The sequence below is a fragment of the Pelobates fuscus genome, chromosome 4 (genome assembly GCF_036172605.1).
Source record: "Pelobates fuscus isolate aPelFus1 chromosome 4, aPelFus1.pri, whole genome shotgun sequence".
NCBI classification, from domain to species: Eukaryota; Metazoa; Chordata; class Amphibia; order Anura; family Pelobatidae; genus Pelobates; species Pelobates fuscus.
In genome coordinates, this window is record NC_086320.1 from 35,784,880 (window position 1) to 35,810,361 (window position 25,482).

Sequence of the window (25,482 nt, forward strand, 5' to 3'; positions counted from 1 at the left end):
ACCTACTGTCCTCCCCCCCCGGCCCCCACCCCTGGGCGGCGGGTGGGGGCCATAATAGTAGTAGGGGGGGGGGGACCTACTGTCCTCCCCCCCGGCCCCCACCCCTGGCCGGCGGGTGGGGGCCATAATGGTAATAAGAGGGGGGGGGCCTACTGTCCTCCCCCCCGGCCCCCACCCCTGGCCGGCGGGTGGGGGCCATAATGGTAATAAGAGGGGGGGACCTACTGTCCTCCCCCCTGGCCGGCGGGTGGGGGCCATAATGGTAATAAGAGGGGGGGGGGACCTACTGTCCTCCCCCCCCCCGGCCCCCACCCCTGGGCGGCGGGTGGGGGCCATAATGGTAATAAGAGGGGGGGGACCTACTGTCCTCCCCCCCCCGACCCCCACCCCTGGGCGGCGGGTGGGGGCCATAATAGTAGTAAGGGGGGGGGGACCTACTGTCCTCCCCCCGGCCCCCACCCCTGGCCGGCGGGTGGGGGGCCATAATGGTAATAAGAGGGGGGGGACCTACTGTCCTCACCCCCGGCCCCCACCCCTGGCCGGCGGGTGGGGGCCATCATGGTAATAAGGGGGGGGGTACCTACCGTCCTCCCCCCCGGCCCCCACCCCTGGGCGGCGGGTGGGGGCCATAATAGTAATAAGGGGGTGGGACCTACTGTCCTCCCCTCCCCCGGCCCCCACCCCTGGGCGGCGGCCATCATGGTAATAAGGGGGGGGACGACCTACCGTCCTCCCCCCCCGGCCCCCACCCCTGGGCGGCGGGTGGGGGCAATAATAGTAATAGGGGGGGGGACCTACTGTCCTCACCTCCCCCCACCCCTGGGCGGCGGGTGGGGGCACTAAGTAAATTCCCCCCCCCCAATCAAGGTGACTAGGGGTCCCCAAGCCCCTAGTCACCCACCCCCCACCCAAATAAAAAATGCCCCTACCTACCCCCCTCACCCTAAAAAATAGTGAGGGGGGAATAAAATTGCTAACCTGTAAAGTAAAATTAAACTTACCATTCGACGTCTTCTTTTTTCTAAAATCTTCATTTTTCAGCCCCAAAAAAGGGCAAATAAAAAACCATCATAGCCGTCGAACTAAAAATAAAATAAAAAACCAGAGCGCAAAAAAAAAAACCCGCCGAAAAAGAAAAAACCCGAGCGCACAAAAAAATAATCCATGGAGGGTTCCGCGCAGACTGAGCTCCGCAGGGCGGGGCAAGGCTTATAAAGCCTTGCCCCGCCCTGCAATTAGCCTAAGAACACTCTGATTGGTGGGTTTAAGCCAATCAGAGTGCTCTTTGTCATTTTACAAGCGTGGGAAAGTTCTTTGGAATTTTCCCACACTTGTAAAATGACACAGAGCACGGGGTGGGGGCGGTGGGAGGACAGTAGGTTCCCCCCCACATTATCGTTATGGCCCCCACCCAACGCCCAGCGGTGGGGGCAGCACAGTAGATCCCCCCCCCTTATTACTATTATGGCCCCCTATTATGGCCCCCACCCGCCGCCCAGGGGTGGGGGCCGGGGGGGAGGACAGTAGGTCCCCCCCCATTATCGTTATGGCCCCCACCCGCCGCCCAGGGGTGGGGGCCGGGGGGGAGGACAGTAGGTCCGTCCCCCCCTTTTACCATTATGGCCCCCACCCGCCGCCCAGGGGTGGGGGCCGGGGGCTGGAGGACAGTAGGTCCCCCCCCCTCCCTATTACTATTATGGCCCCCACCCGCCGCCCATGGGTGGGGGCCGGGGGGTTGAGGACAGTAGGTCCCCCCCCTCCCTTATTACTATTATGGCCCCCACCCGCCGCCCAGGGGTGGGGACCTGAGGGGAGGACAGTAGGTCCCCCCTCATTCCCATTATGGCCCCCACCCGCCGTCCAGGGGTGGGGGCCGGCGGGGGAGGACAGTAGGTCCCCCGCCCCCCCCCCCCTATTACCCTTTTTTTTTTTTTACAGTGAGCAGCCACAGGCTGCTCACTGTTTAGTGGACATGCCCCTACTCGCGATATAGCGAGTAGGGGCACTGGGGAGATTTTAATCCTACTTGTGCTATTATGGGGGTCATATTGACCCCCATAGAGTGAGGAGGGGACCTGGGGGGCTTATGAAGTGGCAGGGAGCACTGCTCCCTGCCGCTTCTATAGTTACATATTACAAGGAGGGAGCTGCAAGCCGGTAGCTCCCTCCTTGTAATAAACCGAACAAACAAACGAACACTGATACACAGTGTTAGTTTGTTCATCTGATTTTTTCTATTCATTCATTCGTCTGTCTGATGAATGAATAGGTGAAATTCCCGTTCGCATGTCCAGGTGTTTCACTGGGCATGTGCGGGAATCTTACAGTCTGTGTAGTGTGGGTAGATGACGTGTCCCACAGGGACTTCACCAACCCACACAAAGATGGCGGCGCCCTGAATATAGATCGGGGCAGAAAATAAAGAATAAAAAATAGGTAATGTGGGGGGCTTAGGGGCATTTGGGGGTGACTAGGGGGTCGATTGGATGTAGTTGAGGCGGGAGGGGGGTTAAAAAAAAAAACGGAATTCGGCATGACAGTGCCGCTTTAATCCTTGAAGATTATCTAGATACTAAGCCTGCTTGAAAATTTCTTATACCGATTACAATTCAAGAAAAACTACAGCTGACGTCAAGAATATTTCTTATAAACTTAACAAAAAAAGCAAAACAAAAAAATAATAAGATGTGTGACATATTTGTAATTCTTAAACACATATACACGTCACTTACTTTGCCGTCTCATTTCCCGAAGCTGCTCTTTAAACTGGACAAATCTGTCATTTTTTTTAAGATCAGCTTGTGCATTTTTGCTCTGAAGCTCTGAATACCTCTCTTTTACAAGGGCTAGCAAATCAGGAACCCGTTCAGGTGGATCACGCTTTAACTGTAAATAAAGATGAAAAAAGTGAGGGATGGGATATAAAAAGTGTCAGTTCATGACATGGTCCTGTAATTCACGTAGTAAGTTTTACCACTTAATAAAAAGTAAAAAAAAAAAAATGCCTTTACAATATGTGACAGCTTTTATAAGAGAATTTGCTGGATAATTACAAACACATTTTCTAAATACGAACTGTTACTCATAAAACAAACTAACAAAATGTTTCAGTGGATGAGTCAAATTGAGTCAAATTGACACCAGTAGAGATTCAGGGATATAGTCCTCACATATGTATTATACAAGTAGCAGCACATAGAGAAGGAATTCTAACTGTAACTCCTTGATTTCTGATGGACACTTACCAGTATGCGGCTCTAGCCATCTCCAAATTTGCCAAGTGGTGACTTGTAATACATGTTCAATACTCTATACCTTCTAGACATAAAATGCGCCTAAAAGGCCATTTGATCCCTTTATGGTGGCTGGAATATTTTGAGCATTATATTTCTAGCTTACATATTGAACTTATCCTAACCAACATGAAGCAGCCCCCCATTTTACCTTTTTTTACTAACTTTATTTCATGCCCGGACCTAGGTCCTGGGTGCCGCCATCTTTCTGTGGGCAGATGAAGGCCCTGTGGGACACGTCATCTGCCTACACTAGATAGCACTATAAAAGTCCCGCGCATGCCCAGTTAAAGACTTGGTCATTCGAAAAGAAATTTCGGCAATTCATTAATTCGTCAGAAATACAAATGAATGAATAGAAATTTCTAACGAATGAACAAAGACCTCTTCCTTCGTTTAGTTTATTACAAGGAGGGAGCTACCGGCTCACAGCTCTCTCCTTGTAATATGTGAAATTATAAGCGGCAGGGAGCAGTGTTCCCCGCCATTTCCTAACTAAGTCATTCTTCGAGGGTCAATATGACCTTCATAACAGCCACCCGACCCCTGAATCAATTAATGGGGGACATAGTGAGGCATCTAGAAAAATAAACAGAAGAATACATAGTGTCCTACCCCAGCCCCCCACCTGTGCCCCAAGAGTGGGGGCTATTCAATGGAACTAGGGTCCCCCCATCCCCCGGCTCCCACCAATGAGCAGTGGGTGGGGCCCTGAATAACAAAAGATGGGGGGCAAAGTGCCTCCCCCCTGAACAGCCATGAGAGGCAGGTGGGGGTCCTAAATATCAAAAGGTGGGCATACTGCCACCCCCAGCCCCCACCCATGAGCGGCGGATGGGTGCCAAAAGTAGAGGGGGGACCTACGGTTTCCTCCCCCGGGCCCCCACCCATTAGTGGCGGGTGGGGGCCCTAAGTGACAAAAGGAGGGGGGGACCTATTGTCTCACCGCTCCAGACCTCACGAATGAGTGGTGGTGGGGGGGGGGGGGCCCTATGTGACAAAAGGACCCCTAGTCATCTGTGGGGGGGGGGGGGGGTTACATTTAGCCCACACCCGTCGCCAATGGGTGGTCGGGGGGGGGGGGGGGTGAGATGATAGGTTCCCCCCCTTTTGTTACTTAGGGGTCTAGTAGACATGCCCCTACTAGCGAAATAGAGAGTAGGGGCAGAAGGAATATTTTAATCAACCATAATTACTAATATTAAGTAATCTTTTTAGTTAGTATTAGTGAATTTGGCTAGAAGACCAATTTTGGTCTTTCAGCCTTTTAGCAGATAGCTCCCTAATACTGTGGGAATTAGGGAGTTATCTACTTGCGGCAATGACTTTGGGTCATCAGTCAGAACTCTGGCATGAAGCTCATGTCTGGAATAGCTCTGCTCTTTAGATACAGGTGTGGATAGAATGGCTACACTCTGTGTTAATGAATCCCCAGCCTCTTGGTACAAGATCATGTGAATCATTTTAAAGATTAACTGGTCATTCTGCATTCTGAGTGACTTACTGTAACAACACGCAAACAATCATTTCAGGTTTTAAAAGACCATCAGGGACCCAAAGGTTATTTTAAATACAAAACCTAGCCGGTTCCTATGACTGTTTTATTTTTAGCAATTTCCACTAAAAGGCCTTGGTTAGTAGATGAAACCTGAATTCACAGCATTTCATTTGGTTTGCAAAATATGGAGAACGTTAGCATGTCGAAAAGCACTGATTGATTATATCTGTATAGATAAAGAACTAAAAGTACTAAAATCTTGGCAAACAGAGAGATAAACCGTGCCCCAAAATGGTGCAAATAGACAAAACATCTAGTAGACAGCCACTAGAGGAGGAGTTAACCCTCCTTACGAAAACGGCAATATTTACAGTTGCAGGGTTAAGGGTAGTGGGAGTTAGCACCCAGACCACTCAGAAGTGGTTTGGGTGCCTGGAGTGTCCCTTTAAGGAGTTTTGTTCCACCTCCCTCTCCAAAGGTAAACAGAGGACATACACTTTAAAATAACTATATATAATATACACAACACACTACCACAAACAGCCAACACAGATACATAACATTACAATACCACAAACAGCCAACACAGATACATAACATTACAATACCACAAACAGCCAACACAGATACATAACATTACAATACCACAAACAGCCAACACAGACACATAACACACTTCCACAAACAGCCAACACAGATACATAACATTACAATACCACAAACAGCCAACACAGATACATAACACACTTCCACAGTCAACACAGATACATGACATTACAATAGCACAAACAGCCAACACAGACACATAACATTACAATACCACAAACAGCCAACACAGATACATAACATTACAATACCACAAAGAGCCAACACAGATACATAACACACTTCCACAAACAGCCAACACAGATACATAACATTACAATACCACAAAGAGCCAACACAGATACATAACACACTTCCACAAACAGCCAACACAGATACATAACATTACAATACCACAAACAGCCAACACAGATACATAACACACTTCCACAAACAGTCAACACAGATACATGACATTACAATAGCACAAACAGCCAACACAGACACTTAACATTACAATACCACAAACAGCCAACACAGATACATAACACACTTCCACAAACAGCCAACACAGATACATAACATTACAATACCACAAACAGCCAACACAGATACATAACATTACAATACCACAGTCAACACAGATACATAACACACAATACCACAGTGCACATAAATACATAACATTCACAATACCACAAACAGCTTGCAGAGATACATAACACAACCAGTCTACATGCACACAGCCCCCATATACATATATACAGACATACAAAGCAGTCACCACATCCACGCATACCACCAGCAGAATTCCTTTATATGTAATTATAGAGCTATGACCTTCAGAATACAAGACAAAACCAGTGATAACTCTGGTCTATAAAGTTGAACAATATCCCATCTTATTAGTATTAAATATCATTTAAAATTGCCAAAGGCTGCTATGTCCACAAACTGCCATTAATTAGTACAAAGTCATTTACAGTTACTTTGTCAACATGTGACACAAAGACTGATGTGTTGACCAACCGCCACTCATAGCAGCAGGTCACTTCCAGCCTTGTGACAGAATACATTGTATCTACTAACTTCTGTTAAAGGGGCACTGTGAGCACCAGACTAGATTAGAGCATGATATAGTGGTTATGGTGCCAGGAGTCAAACTGTGATATCAGTCCTGAGAGACATTAAAACATGGTTTGACTCCTGGCACCATAACCATTATTTAATGGTAACGAAAGCATGCTTTAGTTATTACAATACTTGAAGCTAGAGTTTCCCTTAATAATGGCAAATAGTAACAATGAAATGACAGAGGCTGCTGTATTCAAACTGACACAGGTCACTCGATCACCGTATAATTTGGGTTTTAACATGTACATCCTACATACAAGCTAAATATATTTTCTGGCAAAATAGTTTCATATTAATGTGTCGTGAATATGAAACATGCTCACATTTTTTTTTTAAAGTGATTTGAGGAAGCTAATGGGGGCAACAATGTGAATCTCCACCCCCCCCCCACCCCCCCACCCTCCACCCCTCCAAGCAAAAAAAAAAAAAACAGAGATAGAATAATAATTCAGAATTCAGAAAAAGTAATCTGTGACTTGCCACAACTCAGCAGTGAAAACAAGGTATGGCTTTACAATAAGAACAACGCCGGAACAGATAACCTGTGACAATGTGACAAAACGATTCTTGACAATGCTGCAGGATTCACCAGCGACAATGTACCAAAGCTTGAGAGAATTCAACTGAGACAACAGAACATGAATTCTTCTGAGACAACATGACAGCACAGAACTCTACTGTGACATATCAGAACCCACCTGTGACAATATTGAAAGGACCCAAGTGTGACAATAGAAGTGAACTCAACTCTGACAATTCAGTTGTGACAACCAAGACAACAGTTTGCAGAATTATTAGGAACTTTTAATTCTTACTGGACGCCCCTGGGCAACTCAGCAGATTACAACTGTGAAAAATAACAGATTTATTACGCAAGACAACAAATCCCAGCGAGTTTACTTGATGGAGGATTTATGCTGATAATTGTCTACAAGCGTCAAATTCAGACTGGACAAAGGATAGCAAGTCATATTACCAAGCTTACCATGGTTGGAGGTAACAGAAAGAGATAGTCCACCACTAATAGGTGGTATTTAAATCTCATTTACAGGCACTAACCAAACACAAGACATGATAAAACAAGGATAATTAGTAAACACATAAGGGGTCACTACAGACAGCTGTCAGAGAATATTTGAACAAGCCACGTCAGGAGAACAGAAATCAGGATCAATGATGAAACTAGTCAAATACAATATTTGACATGCAAAGAAACACTCTGGTAAGATTTTTAACAGCCAGGAAGCAAACAAATGCAGTGAGCACGATTTCTTATAAGCAGCAATATCTTCCTGTAAAATGTATAGATTTGTCAGTTACTACATTGGGATAAAGATCTACGTCAGGCGAAGAAGCATTTCATGGATTGCAGAATAACAATATAGGAGATAAAATTACAGTCAACTGGATTTTCCCTTAACAAGACAATATTGATATTATTAGTAGGCCTTGCATTCTGTATAGCTATTTGATTCACATATAGGAACAACAATCCTGCAGCTTAAGCGTTAAAACACAAGTGCAGGAGGAAAGGGAATTATGGACAGGAAATATGGTAGAGATATGATATTGCCAGAGCACACTAATGGTTCACTAGCAACTATGTATCATTGAAAATACAATGCTGTATGTAACAAGAGGAATTCCAAGAAATCTATGCAGCCTGAGCTGTACACGTCTGGACAGAAAAGGCCCGGCTGTGAGAAACACAAGGAAAAAAAAACCCCACTGAATGTACAAAGAGAGAGGGAGAGGACATAGTTTAATCCAGGGAGGAAATACATATACAAATCACAACTGATTGGCAGGTAAATAGTGAACACTTTTTTTCCCCATTAAACAGTGAGTTTTGACACATAAATCATTTATTTTTAAAATATGAAGAGTATCAGGGTTTTCCCAGGATCTGTGAATAACTGAGAAGGAAATTGTGTATTTCAGGCCAAAGTAGTCAAATTGGGAAAATGCATCCAAAGCTACAATGATTACAGCTAGGCTATTGTGATCTAAAATTCTGTTCAATTCTGTTTTCAGTTCTTCCAAATGTCTCCTTTAGTGTATTTACCTGGTATATATGTTTAACCATTCTAAATTAAGACACATTCAAAGACATTCTTTGTTTCGTTCAAACGCTTTTAAGAAATGCCGCGTTCTCTCGAGTGTTGGTGAATATATGTCCTCACCTGTTCAATTAGAGATACACTAGGTATGATTACTTCAACAAAAGCAAACACATTTTGGCAACACATTTCAATTTAGTTTTAGTAATAGTCTTTTGACTAAAATGCCATTTTATTTTCAGTCGTAATTTAGTCATCTTAGTTATTTTAGTTGTAGTCAACTAAATCTCAAAGATTTTAGTCGACTTAAATGTGCCAGAAATTGTTAGTCGATAAAATGAACACGGACATAAAGCTTACGTGTGAGTGGAATAAAATGAACATTTATCATGGTAGACATAGATTTCTGGCAGTTCCAACCCAGACGGCTGATTTGTGTCTTTTTCTCTGGCAGATATATGCCTGAACAGATTGGAGACAGGCTGACAGCATCACACACATGATATCCTAGGTTGATCAGATGGCTGTTGGCAAATGACAGTCCATCACCGCCTTCTTACCACTATGGAATTAGGCAGATGACCCAGCCAGACTCCCCTCTACCATTTTATTGCACTGAATGTTGGCCACTGGAGCATGCATGTTATAAATGACTGAAGGCTTCCAATCAGGGGATAGAAACAATGTATACCTAAAAATGAATACCATTATTTCCCATGCAAAAAGACGGGCCTTGCAACATTTCTTTACAGACCATCACAGACTAAATGTTCCCAGGTTCATCTTGATGATGAAAAAAAAAAAAAAAAAACACAATAGGAACATTACTAGTATTATCGATCTATATCTTTGGTTTTATCGTTAGCTTCAGAGAATAATATGTTTTATCCAACTTCTCAAAAATGAATCTAAATCTCTGAATCTGAACAATCTGAGCAGGCAATTTGCACATCTATAAAATACGCAATTCTGGAGAAAAATGTTTTTGCACAACTGGTTACTGGACTAGGATTGCGGCAAAACAATATAACCTATAAGGCTTTCATTACCCAGACCATATCATCTCAATTAAAGGGTTCTGGGTTCAGTGCCCATGCCATTTTAGCACTGGAATGTCAAACATTGCAGGTTTTTTTTAGACCGCGTGCATTAGGACCCAATGTTTTTATTTTAATGTACCCGGGAGAGGGGGGGTTGGACCGGCAGACCTAAAAAGTGTAGACACACACCATTTTCCACTGCACTGTACAATGGGTACATAAACAGAAGTTAGGGCAAGAAAGTACATACATAGTGAGGCAAACTGGTAGAAAAGAAAAATAAAGTCCTGCTCGTGAACTCAAAATCTAGCAAGCATAACAAAGTGCGGTGTGAGATGGTACATACTGTGTTTGTCCATTCAGTGTAATCCTGTTATGATATACTCAATGTCTGTACCAGATGCCCGGCGCCTGTCGTCTAATTCCAGCTTTATTTTCTGATTGCTACTGTCTATACACTCAAACATTCCGCAGTTAACGGTTTTGAATGCACTTGCACAATTAGCGATATTGGAAGGTGAAGTTCTACGCACTGCATAAAAGCAGGCAATACTCAGATTTATCTCCTTTTTTTGTAATAATTTTGTTTAACAGAAAATGTTTACAATCCAAAAGTTAATTTTTCACCAATATTTTTACACGTAGGCTATCCTCGTCTTCTTGATATTTTTGCACACACGTGTTAATGTACGTAACTCTGTCCACAATCGCAGTGTGAATAATTATCACTGGTGTGCGCAATTCAAGGTCTTTTCTTTTGTTCCATTCATCAGCCACAGGAAAATGCCTTGTTATAGACCTGTCACAATGGAGAGTGGATTGTGTCTTATTAGCTCCACGATAAAAACGGCCTCTGCAATTTGTCAAACACGAAAGTAATAGTTACCACTGTTTAAAGAGACATTGTACACTTAAACTGTAAAAAGATGTATCCTGTCACAGAACCCCTTATAATTGGTTTTCCTATGCAAGTATCTGCTGCAGGTATTCTCACTTGCGTGAAGTGAGCATTGTGCTATTGTAAGGCATTAGGGAAAAAGGCTACAGATTGGACCATGAAGGTTGGAGAAAAGCATTAGGAGTGTCCAACGGTTATTCATTCAGCTCAGCAAATGAATAGGCATTTCGACAAATGTTCTAAAGTATCACATTCCCCTCTGAGATAGATAGATAGATAGATAGATAGACTAATCAACAACTAAGTATAGAATTTTATCCAAATTTGGGGAATATAGAAAAAAGTCAATCCAACTACTGCTTCGATTTAAAATGGGTCAAGACATATGGAAGAAATCACCCAAGTGGGTCAAGTTCACATGTGAATAACAAAATGTATGGTTACCAATAAATAAATTTTCAGCAGTGAAGTCACGGTCCATGAGATACTATAACTTTAAGGACACCACATCCTCAACTGGAGTGGGAGAACCAACCTCAGAAAGTCTTAAATTAACTCAGTCACCTGTAACTTACTTTGTAATCTCCTTAACTCCCTGCGTACCAATGGTTTTTTTTTCCTGTGCCGTTTAGTTTTCCCAAAATACATAGGGAAAAAATAGAGATGAACTTTCCTTATATTTTGCCCATAGTTCGGCAGTGGGTGGTGCTTAGGTCAAGCTCCATTTTCATTGTCAAGTTAAGTTTGGCTATAATTCTATCCTTGGGGCCCGCTGCGTCATTTCAGGCTTTTCTTTTTCTGCAAGTGTGCTCTATGCATGCTTATTGTAGTCTCATTTGCTCTTTGGTATTCTGCGTAAATCATTATTCACACACAAAACATGAGGGCAAAGCAAGGTAGAGACTGTGTGTCACTGCCACACACTTCAAGAGGGAACATCTGGTACGAGTGAAATGGTGTTAAAATAAGGAATAAAAACAAAACATTACTGCTGTCACAGTCATGGTTCAAAGTGTGGAAGGGGATTAAAAAAAGTAAAATGGAGAGAATACAACAGGGCTGATTTAATACATATCCTTGCTCCCATTAGAAATTCCAAGCTAGCTGTTTAGCCAAGCAAAGGAGAAGGAAACAGGCAGGAAAGAAGAGCACAGATGATCTGAGAAAGAGGAAAATCAGGTATCAGCACACTAAGTAAATACAATACTAGGAAAGGTCTCAAGGACTGTGACTACACAGATGAAAATCAATGTATTGGTAAACATACATTTAGTTTTTCATCTTAATGTTGCCACATTCTACAAGAACCCATAACTTGTGGATAAGATATAATGAAGCAGAATGGACACAAGATAATTAAAATGGTGCAGGAAGCTTTACAGGAATGATAGATAGAATGATAAAACTTCCTTGCCAAATGCACAGTTAGCTGCAGCATAAAACATCAAAAAAGTTAAAATGTGGTAAGTGTGCAAGTGGACACTGCATATCTGCTTCCTTGAAAGCTTCAAGGGCTAAGAGGTTGCCATTGATCTGGTAGAACGAACAATAATCCTGTTAAATAAGAGACTTAAGAAGTGTGTAATAAGACAGCATGTACCAGATAAAAAAAGCCACCAGACCAGAGTGGCAAACCTCCTATTAATCTGGCAAAAGTAAAATTGGTCTGGGCACATGGGGACTTAGGACAAAAGTGCACGATTAAAGTGAAACTCCTTTGACACTTTCTTGGTCCAGAATATTAGTCAGAAAGGGAATCACAATGACTGAAGGACCTAGTACCTTCCACATTACATCCAAAGGCTGTCACAACATCCTAGAAGCCTCTTTTAATTGGCCAAATCTTGGGTCACGGAGCAAATTGCTTATCAAATATGAAATCAGTTCAGTCACTTATTCACAGGCCTGATAATCCATCACTATAGTTTAGGGGTGCCCAAAGGTAGATCTCCCGGTGTTTTAAGACTTCAACTCCCATAATGCTTTGCATGCCTTTAGAATGACAAAACATAATGGAAACTGTAGTTCTACAACAGCTGGGGATCTACCTTTTGGGCCCCCCTGCTATAGTTGGTTTCTCCAACTGATGAGGAAAATAATATAGAACAGCAGAAGCACAATAAATTTAAAAACATTTTCTTCCACATGAGCAATTGCTGATTTTCTAGCACGTGACTGTGCAGAACCGTAAACTCCTATTCTGCCATTCAATGCATTATTTCACTTGGAGTGAAACCTACAGGAGATGCACAATTAAGTGTTGAGTAACTTGTAGCTTTTCCAAATTGTGAGAACACAATGTGAGTCACCACCTCCATTCAATCACCCAAAAATAAAGCATTACAGCCAAATCAGTCACATATAATGGTTATTTGTTTGGATTTGGTTCTTTGACCGTTATTGCATCACCACTCATACAATGTATTTTTCAGCTGCTCACAGAGCTTACCAAATGAATAGACATTTGGACAAATATTCTAAAGTTTCACCTTCCCCTTTGATAAAAGTGTATCTGGTAAGCAGGTGATACTAAATCAACACACTTAATGCAGTAAACAAAGGCGTGTATTTAAGAGTCACTGTGGAGGTTATTTCACAAAATAAATAAATTACTCATCACTAAAATAGCATTTTTTTCACAACAAAGTTGACAAGCAAAAACGATGAGATAACTTGGACGTGGGCATAATTTTCTATCAGATAAGCTGCTTACTCAGGGAAAAAAAAAGGTTGGTTGGTGTATAGCATAAGCCAAAAGGTCAAACCAGAATCCCCAAATTTTAATTAAGAAAGGCTAGAAAAACTGTATTTGTTTTCTTTTAAAAAGAAGGCGCCTCAGTGGGGATACAATAGCACTATACCAATATATACAGGGTCAGTACAAGCCGCAATGTGCTAACCAGTTCATTAGCAGGAAAACACGACAAGAAATAACAATACCCCTATACACAAAATAATATGTTAGCATTTTGATGATCGGTTCTATATATTTCATGTTTATGATTCATTACAAAATGATATGTCAAAAAAGTTGGATGTCAGAAGTAAAATTGTGGAGTTTTGTGGTTTCAAGGAGCAGGACATCCCGCCTTCCAAAAAGTGTTTTCGAGATTGGGAGATCCCAAAACTCCCTATATAGGGAGGCAAGCCTGGGAATTTTCATGTTCTCCCTCCTTGCCATAAGGTCTATCCGGACACTCCAAATCCCTCTTAGAATGGTGAACATCATTGGATCTATAGACCATTACTCTTGATCCCACTCTCCTGTGCTGAGGTTGTAGGTGATGACAATGTCGATACACCATGAGTGGAATGGAGAGAGGACCTCCCAGAGATCTTGAGCCCAGTACACCGTTTTGGTGCATGGCTGAAACAGACTTTGCCTCCTGCACCACCCTGTCTGTTGATGTGAGAGAAACAGTGTTGTGGTCTGACCGCATTCTAAATGGTCCTTCAATTAAGATCTGAATCAGTGAGAGGAGTATAGAACTGCCTTAAGAGCTCTGAAATTAGTGGACTATTTTTCTTAGGACCAAGTACGCTGGCACATTAGAGAATTTAGATGAGCGCCCCAGCCTGTGTTAGATGTAGTCTGTGGTGAAAACTACCCCTTCTATAGGCTGAAAGGACATACTTGTCGGAAAAAACTTGACATTGTCCACCAGTTTAGCCGATCTTCCGCTTTTTTCTGAAGAGAGTCTAGGAGACATAAATCCAAGATTACCACACTTTTGACCCAGAGGAGAGAATTTTCCACTGTAGCTGTCATATCTAGGTTTTGCCCAGTTGATCCCAGGAATTGAAGATGTCCGACATCCCAGCAAACTCATTCCCTGTTCTTAAGGATAGATTTCTGCTTTATTAGCAATTAGACCTTTTCTTTTTGAGTCAGTAGATGTAGAGGTAACCTCAGAAAGTCTTAAATTAACTCGGTCACCTGTAACTTACTTTGCCATCTCCTTAACTCCCTGCTTATCAATGTTTTTTTTTTTTTCTTGTGCTGTTTAGTTTTCTCAAAATACATAGGGAAAAAATAGAGATGAACTGTCCTTATATTTTGCTTATAGTTAACCCAAACCTGTGTTTCCAGGAGGAAGAAGAACTTACTTTTATGGTCTCCGTATCCAACCGTGTTGCTGTAGTGCTCTGCTAGCTATCTGAAAATAACTCAAGGGTAACCAACTTGAGTAGCAATAAACAGCCAAATTTCAAGTAGGGAATGCCCCGTACACTCAAATATGCTGTTATGGGAGCAAGTATCTATTAACTATTCTTGGGCTAAAGACCGCCCAAAGGGGAGTGTTTTGAACTGTAAAGAAGTTTCTTAAATCCAAGTATTATGGCGAACTTTCAAAAACTTTGAGGGACCGCAAAAGGGATATGTGGGTATACATAGTTGTTTCTATTTCCACCACAAAATTTCCTTTCTGCACAATCATAGTTATAGAAGCATCAGTCTCGATTCTGAACCACAGGAGAGGAACCAAATAATCTAAATTCATACAGGTCTAAAGGAATGATCTAGCTTTTGATATTCAGGAAATTCCTGAGGAACCCCATGAAATTTGTGGTTCACTGGAACCAAATTCCTAACTCCCTTTACCCAACAGGAACACTGTTTCTGTAAATGGAGTACTACCAGATGATTGAAAGATTATAAATTAAACGAGAAATTATGGATTGGGCAGACTCGTAACGAGCAAGCGGTGCCCTCCTTTTACTAGATTAAGAAACCAGTGATAGCCAGTAGTTTTTATGTAGGATTCTACCTCCAACCTTCTTGGTGTAAGAAGCGTCTACCCATGTCGGACCTAGTTCTGCAACCAGGTTTCCAAAAAATAAATTAAAAATACTTGTCTTAAAGCCGAGCTATTTTCGTTTTCGACATTGGTAACAAGATACCCCATTTCCTAATGGGAGTAAACAGAGGACCGAAAGGGACGTCCAAGCCTAAGTCACAAGGATATAAGGGCAACCGCAGATCAACCCATGATCTTGGCCCTCATTTTCTAATTTTATTAGTCATTCCCAAATAAAGTATGTGACAATCACAAATATAGCAGTAAACTGACGAGCTGCTTAACTGGAGACTTCAATAACCTCCATTGTAATCAAAGTTATAGTTCTGGACACCGCTGCACCTGCCAACAAAGTCTTATCCTGAAACCCCGCAGTCTGGAAAGATCACCTGCAAGAGGTTTCATCCTTCTTGATGACAGGGTTTTTAAAACAGCTACTTCACCTATGGGATTATGGAAGAGAAATGCAGAATTTTCTGGATTCCCAGTGTATCTGGGGAGGGTGTAACATTTACCCATTTGACGGTCAACATATTAAAGGCATATTAAAGGCCAGGCAAGAAAGGCTCGTTACCAGAGTTTTCCCATTTTCTGCATACAAGAAAGACATGGGGTTTGAGGAACAGATAACTCTCATTAAAGTTTAGCAGATTCATCCTGCCCCATGACCGATTCATTCCTAATGAAACTTCTTAGTACATAAGGTGGGAACCAACTCCACACAATATGATGAACCAGATATGTCTTAAGAAAAGGTAGATAAACATTCGCCAAAAGCCACATTAGAAGTAATCGAAGGTCCGCTTCTCTATCTGTCTCTGTGGACTATCTCAGGCACAGCAGCTGAAACACTACATGATTCTCTATAAGAATCCAAAGATAGGAACGATTGCATATTCTCTGTTTCATTTTCCCCAAGATATTGCAGCACCTTGGTTATATTTATAAACCCCAGTACCATATGAAGGGGAGATGCACAGACACAACAAATAAAAGCCTGTTTAAAGCAGAGGCATTCCAGGGCATATCTACAGTCAATTTCCAGTGAAACAATTCCAATTTAGAACAGAGTCGTGTGGGGGGGGGGGGGGGGGGGCTGGTGATCCGTACTCTGCCCTTTCCAGGAAATTATGGTTTGTCCATGCGCAATAGCGCACCCAGAACTTCGGTGGAACTCAACACCACCCGGGCGTGCGTTCCAACACTGTGCGCAGACGCATGGTCTGTCATGTCCTCGAGCCACGTTTATTTTCCCAACACCAGTACTTACTCGGCATATAGAGATACTGTATGAAGCTCTGTAACCTGTGCGGAAGGAGCCTGGCCGCTCAGCCTGCCACCCAGACAGCTATTAGGGCCGCATCCCTCAGACATCAACCCATGTGCCTCACCTCTTTAATAGATGCCTGATCCGTCCCGTGATGGGACAAGGAAGAACTGAGGTGGGTTTGCCGGGGGAAGCCCTTTATAGGGTAAAGGGGAGGGACTTTTCTTAATTCCCTATCTTACAGATGCTTGTACCAATTAGGAAGAACAAACCCATACGTACTACCACCATATGTCAGAAAAAACATGTATATTACATTTAACCCATTTTTTTTCATGGTAAGCAGATGGCCTGCGGTCACAAATATTATATGTAACCACTCAGAGAGTCTGGGCCTCCAGCATGCATGGCAGATTAGAACATTTTATATTCCACAATATATGAAAAAAGATTTAAACATTCGATCGAGGGAATGTTCTGACAGTACAGATAAAAATCATAATCATAAAGGATGGCTTAAAAATTTATCCCAAACTACCTTTTTTCCCCCATTCTTTATTTTTATTGTGCAGAAAACATACAGAAGCATAAGTCGCCAGAACAGGCCAAACTACCTTTTTTTATTGAAGACTTTATATTTATTTTCCATCATTTTTTTGCAGGTCCTATGTTGAACATATTCCTGTATTTCACTTTACAGAGCTATAGCCCATTTAATATTGCATTCACTAACCTATATTATATTTTGTAACAGTCTGTCTGAAAAGGTGTCCAGGTTTTAACTGAAAGAGTACATAATGCAATTGATATGGGTACGTTGTTTTAAATTGTAGAGATTATAGTTTAACAAAACACATCCTCGACGTGTATATTTTAACTGCCTAAATGACAGCTAATTGTGGAGCTTTTTAACTAATCAATAAAATGTTTTTTGTTTTTTTTATTAAAACCAACTTTCCTGTCTATTTTGTAGATTTGTTTTAATCCCCCTATCGTAATAAGACAAGGGGACAGACACCCTCAAAATAAGGAGATTTACACACATGGAAAATTAAGCGGTAACTAAGGGTTAATAAATGCAAAACAAACACCTTAGTGTAGCAAATCACATACAAATATACGAAAGCTATTAATTGAAGTATTATTTGTATCAAATATTAATAAACACTATAAGAGTAGATATTGTTTGTTACTAACCTGGGAATTGTTCTTTTTTACTCATTGATGGTCAGAAAATTAAAGGCTGTTATAATCACACCAGCTAGTACACACAGTGAATAGAAAACAAACAACAACTATTCACTAATAGAGTCAAATCTGGAATAAACATGCCTAATGTATGTGGTGTAATTAATGGAAGAAGGAAATTAAGACCATTTTTTTTCCCAACAGGATTTAGTTTTTTTTTTATCATTTAGCACTTCCTCGCTGACTAGGACAGTTCCCTTAAACCATAAAGAATAATTTGCAATAGAATTTCCGAAACGTCATGTCCTACAGGCTGAGGAAAGTAGATCACGTTCATCAAAAGCAAAAAGATCAACATCCTTTTATCTGACAGAGGAAGGAAGAGGCAGCTAGCTTAATTAATAATCAGTCAGAAATCAGCTTTCAAAACACAAGGACAACTGCTTCAATAGCAACATGTACTGAACATCCTTAAAGGGACACTATAAGCACTGTCCCTGTTCCCTTAAGCCTATAGCGGAAAACACTGCAGTTTTAGAGGAACTGCCATGTTTTCATAGCAAGATTAAGGCTGCCTCAAATGGATATCTACCAGACAGCCTCTGAAAGTGATTCCTACTGATTCACAGTTTAACTCCGTGCAATGATGCTGATTCAATGCTTTCCTATGGTGAAGGCCTAATGCGTGAAGTGCTAATCGCGCATGCGCATTAGTTTCCCCCGTGCGATGACATCTGAGGAGGAGGAATTGCGTAATTGTTTAAAGGCTTTTTAACCCTTTGATTGTCACAGGGGAGGTGAAGGGGCAGAGGGACACTATATGCATTTATTTGCCTCTACAGTTCCTTTAAGCTGCAACCCACAATCCGTTAAAGGACCACTATAGGCACCCAGACCACTTCAGCTTAATGAAGTGGTCTGGGTGCCAGGTCCAGCTAGGTTTAACCCTTTTTGCAGTAAACATAGCAGTTTCAGAGAAACTGATATGTTTGTAATAGGGTTAATCCAGCCTCTAGTGGCTGTCTCATTGACAGCCGCAAGAAGCGCTTCCGCGCTTCTCACTGCGCATTTAGCCGATGACGACGAGAAGGAGGAGGAGAGTCCCCCAGCCCGGCACTGGAAAAAGAGGTAAATTTAACCCCTTCCACCTCCTAGAGCCAGGTGGGTAAGGGCACCCTCAGGGCACTATAGTGGTTCTTCAAATTACACCACTGCAGGATCCAGCAAGAGTACAGCATTGAGGTCTATGGAGAATCCTGCAACACCATGGGACCCTCCATAGTCAGAGCCAATTCTTTGCAGCTGTCAATGGTGACATCTGTGGGACTGACACTTATAGATGGCAGTAGCTCCGCCCAGTGTCGAGAAGTGTCAAACGGAGGAAAAATACTGAAACAAAGTAGCTTCTACTTTCTCTCAGTATATCTTTTTACTGGGTTGGAATTTAAGTGAAATTACAACACAGTCAGTCAAGGTATTTCATAAAGATTCTATTTTCATGAAATACTCCATTTGCAGGGGGTGGGGGGAGTGCCATACGCCTTAAATAATAGTGACCTGGCAAAAGGAGGGTGCAATTGATCTCCTTGGCCCCCATGCCAGCCCTCCCATGCCTCAGTGTACTCTGTTAGCTGTACGCTTCTACCTGAGAATAACACCAAGTCTACCTCAGTTTGATACCAATATACTCAATCTATGTAGAATTTGACCTAATTTGGACACGAGTGTGCTCAGTTTAACATTCATTTATGAAACACAATTATGCATTACTTTTAGTTATACCTTAATCTCCGTTTAACGATAAAATGAACATCAGCAAGCATAGAGAACATTAAAGATGGGTTACATTCAGCCAACTTAATAACAGAACAATGCACCAATTCCAGACAGAGCCTGCTGTATGGAGATGATCACAAATAGATCTAGAAGCTTGGCACAGAATCAAACATTCTATAGATGTAAGCTAATTCCTGTCCTTCCTGATATTCATATGATTTACATTGCCTACAAACCAAGGCCCCACTGAAAGGAAATTACACTTGGATGCTAAGAATGTGTCTTCTGCGAATCTTTTGAATGTAAAAACTCACAGGTTTAAAGGAGACATTACAAACATTCCCATGTAGCCAGAAATAAACACTGGCTCAGTATTTTGATGTCCTGAGTGACCCACTGCGCTATGACGATAATATAATAAAGGTCTCTTTACATGATCGCAGTACAAAGGAAACAAATGTTTCCTGCTTCCCTGCCAGTGTCGCTCTGAGAGCTTTTCAATGTGGCCTCTAAATATTGCTTGGAAACATTCTTAAAAGGACACCATCTTGCATTTATTTTCTTATGACAGTTTAAATAAGCTTGTTGTTTAGGACCAAACTTCTGGAATAAAAGGGAATCATGACATGTCACACATGTCATGTGTCCTTAAGGGGTTAAAACAAAAATGAAAATAGTTTAATAATATTATATCTATAAAAGCATTTGTATGTTTAATAGAATAACCACTTTTTCGATATGGAGGTGGCCATTTCGGAATTGTGTCACACTCTAAGCAACAGTTACTGAGAAAAAAAAAGCTAGGCTAACATGTGATCCCAGCAGTCAACAAAGTTACAGACACACATGATATGCACACACTCACCTCTCACTCCCAGAACCTATAGCATGCTCTGAGTTTTAGTCTGGGGCTTTGTCAGAAAACTAACAAGTTTGCCTGTGGAGGCCAAAAATAACCAGCAGACTAGTTTTAAATATGCTATATGAACTAAACTACATTTGATTATTTAGATTAAAGATTTCATAAAAATCTTTTGGATAAAATCAATGAGTTGATTTCGAAAAAATAAAAATAAAAAATCGAAATGGTGAACATCTTACACTCCTACTGAGATTTTTTTATTATTATTATTCTTTATTTTGGTGGTGCATTTCGGTTAGTGCATGCTCCTGCAATGCCACAACAGCAGTAACAAGAAGGGTGAATAACATAGTTTTACCCCTTAGGGACACATGACATGTGTGACATGTCATGATTCCCTTTTATTCCAGAAGTTTGGTCCTCAAAGGGTTAAACAGACATATGGCATAGATAGTTATTGCACACATTTTTTTTTAAAGGTAAATAACATAGTTTCAGGCTTTCCAACGTGTCTATAGTGTGTGTAAAACGTTTTCATCGTTAGTTATTTAGACAGATTGGTGAACATGCTTGGATGTGGTATATAGCAAACCCATGACTAGCAGGCGTATAAACTAGGGTGGCGCTTATGGGTGCGATACTACTGGCGTGTCGTCGGTCTCTTAAGTAAGAGTAGAGGGACGCGGCCCGGTTATAGTAGGCAAACATACAAGTATATAGCTAACTGGCTATCAATGAAGGCGTCAACATTTATATTACAGGCATCAGTGCAGAGTTCTGTCCTGGCCTAAACTAGATTTTATCAAGACTGTAAGACATTGTTTTAAAAAAAGCTTAGTTAAGGGCTTATTGGGCGTAAATAGCCCCTGCAGCTTTAACTAGAGAGGTATTGCCCTTTTGGAAATCATGGGCGGCAAGATCAAAAGCAGGCTAATAAGTAGGCAGGGGATTGGTATTCCCAACAGAAAAAGAGAGGGTCTACCTAAGTTACAAGGGGTATTAGCCATTGGGTTGCTGGTAAATGTGCCAGTGTCAGCAAATGTATGTTTTGAGTGACTAGAAGCAAACTCATAAACCATTAAGATTAACAGATAAACATTATATGCAGACTGTAACATCACTTTTGTGTAAGAGATATTTTTATACTGCCCGCTGCAGGAGGGGGCAAGTCCCAAAGAGTCCCACACAGCTTCCTCTTTCAGCCTATGCCTTCCAGTGTCCTAAGCTCCATTTGTAGTCCATCGCGGGACTCCACAATCATATTTCCCCAATCCGAGGGCCCTGGTGTCAGGTTCGTCTGTTCATGTAAGTGGAGGTATTCCGGAGAGCAGTCGTGGTGGAACCTGCCCCTTGCGTCCCGTCGGTGTCTCGCCCGCAGCGTTCGGGTGCCGCTTAGGGCAGCCGGCTCACCGTGCATCTTGGAGTGATCCGTGGCTTGGACTGGGCCGGCTGTGACTTTCGTGGTCCGGCAGTTGCAGCCTGTTGGGGTCGCGTTGGTTTATTTGTCGGCGGGAAGCGGCGATTGCCACAACGCCATTATCTTACCCGCAATGTTTTTCGAGAAGCGTTTCTGAGGCGGGTGTGGGGCTGTAGTGCTAGCGGTGGGCTTGATGAAGCCCCTATCTCGAGTTTTCTCCAAAAGGCCTCGAATATTGCATCCAAATGCCTCAGGGTGGTTGGCTCCTGTTGGTTGTCGTTTTGTCCAGTGAAGGGCGCCGCCATCTCAGGGTTGGTAGACTGAAGCTGAGGTATCCGCCATCGCATCAGCAGGGATTCCGCAGGGACCGGGATAACCCCCGCCGGTCCATGGGGGGGAGGGCCCTTGTTTGAAGTTGCTGTCAGTGATGGCGGCAGGGGGGCGGCCGTCTCCCTCGTGCCGACATGCTTAAAGGTCGCAAGCTATGTTCCGGCTTTTTATGCAGGGTATGTGGCATATTTGGTGTCTGCTTGTGGCTCTTGGTGTGACCACTCTTTTGGTGTCCCCTGCAAGTCACTTGGGTTTGTTGAGCCTCTATTTTTGGGTAAAATTGGTCTCAAGGAATAGGAGCATCTCTATCTTGCGTCCGCTCTGCTCAGCGGTCAGGCCCCGCCCCCTCCTACTGACATATTTTATATTGCTGTCAGGGGTTTAACTCCATCTCCCGCAGAGTCATTAGTACATCATAAGCCTAATATATCTGTAGAATTCAGATGTGTATCACTCAGCATCAGAGAAGGCTTTTTCACACGGTGGGTACGTAGGTAAAAGGGCAAACCGATGCAGTTTAAAATGTTCAAAGATATTTGTTTAACCACTTCAAAAACAATGTTAACAAACATTGATGTTTAAGCAAACTTCAGAATATGTATGTTATATAATGTTATTGTCTTAGTTCAATAAAACAATTTAAGCTGTTCTCTAAATATGACATAGAACAAAACGCTTGTGCACTCGACGGTGGATTTGTGAGCAGAGTTTATTTGTCTAAAGGTCAAGGCAACGTTTTGGTTCTGCCGTTGAGCCTTTATCAAGTCATGATCTAGACTTCAGGCTTGATGAAGCCCCTATCGCAGAACCGAAATGTTGCTTTGACCTTTAGATCAAGTCTGCTCACAAATACGGCATCGAGTGCACAGGCGTTTTACTCTATGCACTGTATTTTGGGCTCACCCTCCCTGCCTGGCTGCACCTTAGTAAACTAAAGAGCATGTGTGATCTCCCCTAGATTTGATACGTTTTCCAAATTTGAGAAATGTATAAAACTGGAGAGAGTGCACTTCACAGTAATGTGTTTTGACATCAGCCTGCTGTGCCCCTTAGGTACTCTGGGGTACTGTGTGTGATGCTAGGGATACTAAACACTTTCCACCTGAACTCATGTCATATGCAAATTAGGCTACAGTGTCCTGCCATACACCAACACAGTATCATAAAAAAACAAGACTAATAAACAAAAATAAAGCCACAGTATATTCAATCTAATGCAACATATTGGGTTTGACAGAGCAACAGAAGTCATTCATAACTGGGAGATTATTTAAAGTACTCTGAACATTGTTACCTCATTTTCTTCCAATTAGATATTTTAATCCAAAAACTGTATTACTAGTAACTTACTACAGCTTTGTTGGGTAACAGATTACAAAGAACTAGTAATAAAACATCAAAAGTAATGTTGAGGGAACAGGAGTTTTCATATTCTAGGGGAATTTGCTCATCAGTCAAAAGACTTGGTGTTACAAGAATTATAATAAAGTAAGTGGACTGCCTAGGTCACTTCTCTCAAAATCACAAGATCAATCTAAAAGAAGAGGATAACTTTTAGTGATAGAAGTCTTTCAATAAACAAAATATATAATAATTTGGGGGGAAATAGCCTTAATTGTGCCTTAAAAGAACACTCCAAATATGAAAACCACAACATATTATTGTAGTCTGAAATGGTGCTAGCAAGCTAAAGGTGTAAATCCCTCAGTTATTGTGTCAAACTGTTTGACACTTCTTGTAGTGACAAAATAAGGAGATCTAACTTACTCACATACTGAATGAGTCCTAACCTAATAAACTCATTTAAAAAGGTAAAGGTGCTTAGCCTTTTAAAATTAGCAGCAGAGATCAAACAAGGTAGGTAAAGCAGTTGGGTGTACAGACATAAAGATTTGCAATTTAATTCCATGGCCCACACACTCTCCATGTGACAGCTCGGCTTTCAAACAATGAGATCATCATGGGTGATTCCTTGTCCAATCAGATGCTTCCCATAAAAAAGCACATTGGCAGCATTGGCATCATCACACTGTGTCAAAAGTTAATACGCCATTTTTCGAAGGTCTTAAAGAAGAAGGTGTCTCTGGTGGTTGCCGGTCTGACTGCCACTTGAGGCAGGTTCTTGCTCAAATATAGAGATTGCTGTTCATTATTCAGATGCAGTGGTTTATCTAATATATGATACAATGTAAACGATACAGGTGCAAATCATACAGAGTTTCGTAAAGGGGCACTTTATGTTCCATAATTACTATAGCTGGCTAAACAGTAAACTTTCAATTTTTACACCCAAGATGAAACTGGAGATATGGGATGTGTGGCTTAGTGTGCCAACGGTTTGACACTTACCTGGGTTTCACAGACAGTCATGGTCCATCTCATCTTCTGTGATATCGCTAAAACTGAGGATATCATTTTGCTATAATAATACCAATTTTGTCCCTATATAGACTTACCGTATATACTCGAGTATAAACCGACCCGAATATAAGCCGAGGCCCCTAATTTTACCCCCAAAAATTGGGAAAACGTATTGACTCGAGTATAAGACTAGGGTGGGAAATGAAGCAGCTACTGGTAAATTTCTAAATAAAATTAGATCCTAAAAAAATTATATTAACTGAATATTTATTTACAGCGTGTGTATATAATGAATGCAGTGTGTATATGAATGCAGTGTGTGTGTATGCAGTGTGTATATAATGAATGGAGTGCAGTGTGTGTATATGAGTGCAGTGTGTGTATAATGAATGCAGTGCAGTGTGTGTATGAGTGCAGTGTGTGTATGAATGCAGTGTGTATGTATGAGTGCAGTGTGTATGTATGAGTGCAGTGTGTGTATATGAGTGCAGTGTGTGTATGAATGCAGTGTGTATATAATGAGTGCAGTGTGTGTGTGTGTGTGTGTGTGTGTGTGTGTGTGTGTGTGCAGAGCATTGGTGGGGGTTGGGCATTTTATTAATTATTATTTAATTATTATCTTAATATTTTTTTTTGTTATTTTTTGGGGGGTAATTTTTTTTTATTTTATTATTAATTGTATTATTTTTTTTGTTATTATTATTTTAATATATTTTTTTCTTATTATTTGTTTTATTAATATTTTTATGTTTTCGTCCCCCCTCCCTGCCTGTTAGCTGGCCAGGGAGGGGGGCTCTCACTCCCTGGTGGTCCAGTGGATGGGCTGTAGGAGGGGGGCTGGCAGGAAGCTGTAACTTAACTTCACCGCAGCTCCTGTCAGCTCCCTTCTCTCTCCTCCGTCCGTGCAGCTCCCAGGTCAGCTTCCTCTGCAACTGTCGCGGCCGCGCGGAGCGTTGCCACGGTAACCCGTGGCA

General features: G+C 42.0%; 1 protein-coding gene across 1 annotated transcript in view; it reads right to left on the reverse strand.

Moving 5' to 3' along the window:
- The window catches only part of NSMCE2 (NSE2 (MMS21) homolog, SMC5-SMC6 complex SUMO ligase), a 213,640-nt gene that overhangs the window by 118,085 nt on the left and 70,073 nt on the right, over positions 1–25,482 (reverse strand). Inside the window, exon 4 of the mRNA XM_063451068.1 lies at positions 2,733–2,886. Within this exon, the coding sequence (XP_063307138.1) occupies positions 2,733–2,886 (154 nt within the window). The remainder of the gene's footprint in view (positions 1–2,732; positions 2,887–25,482) is intronic.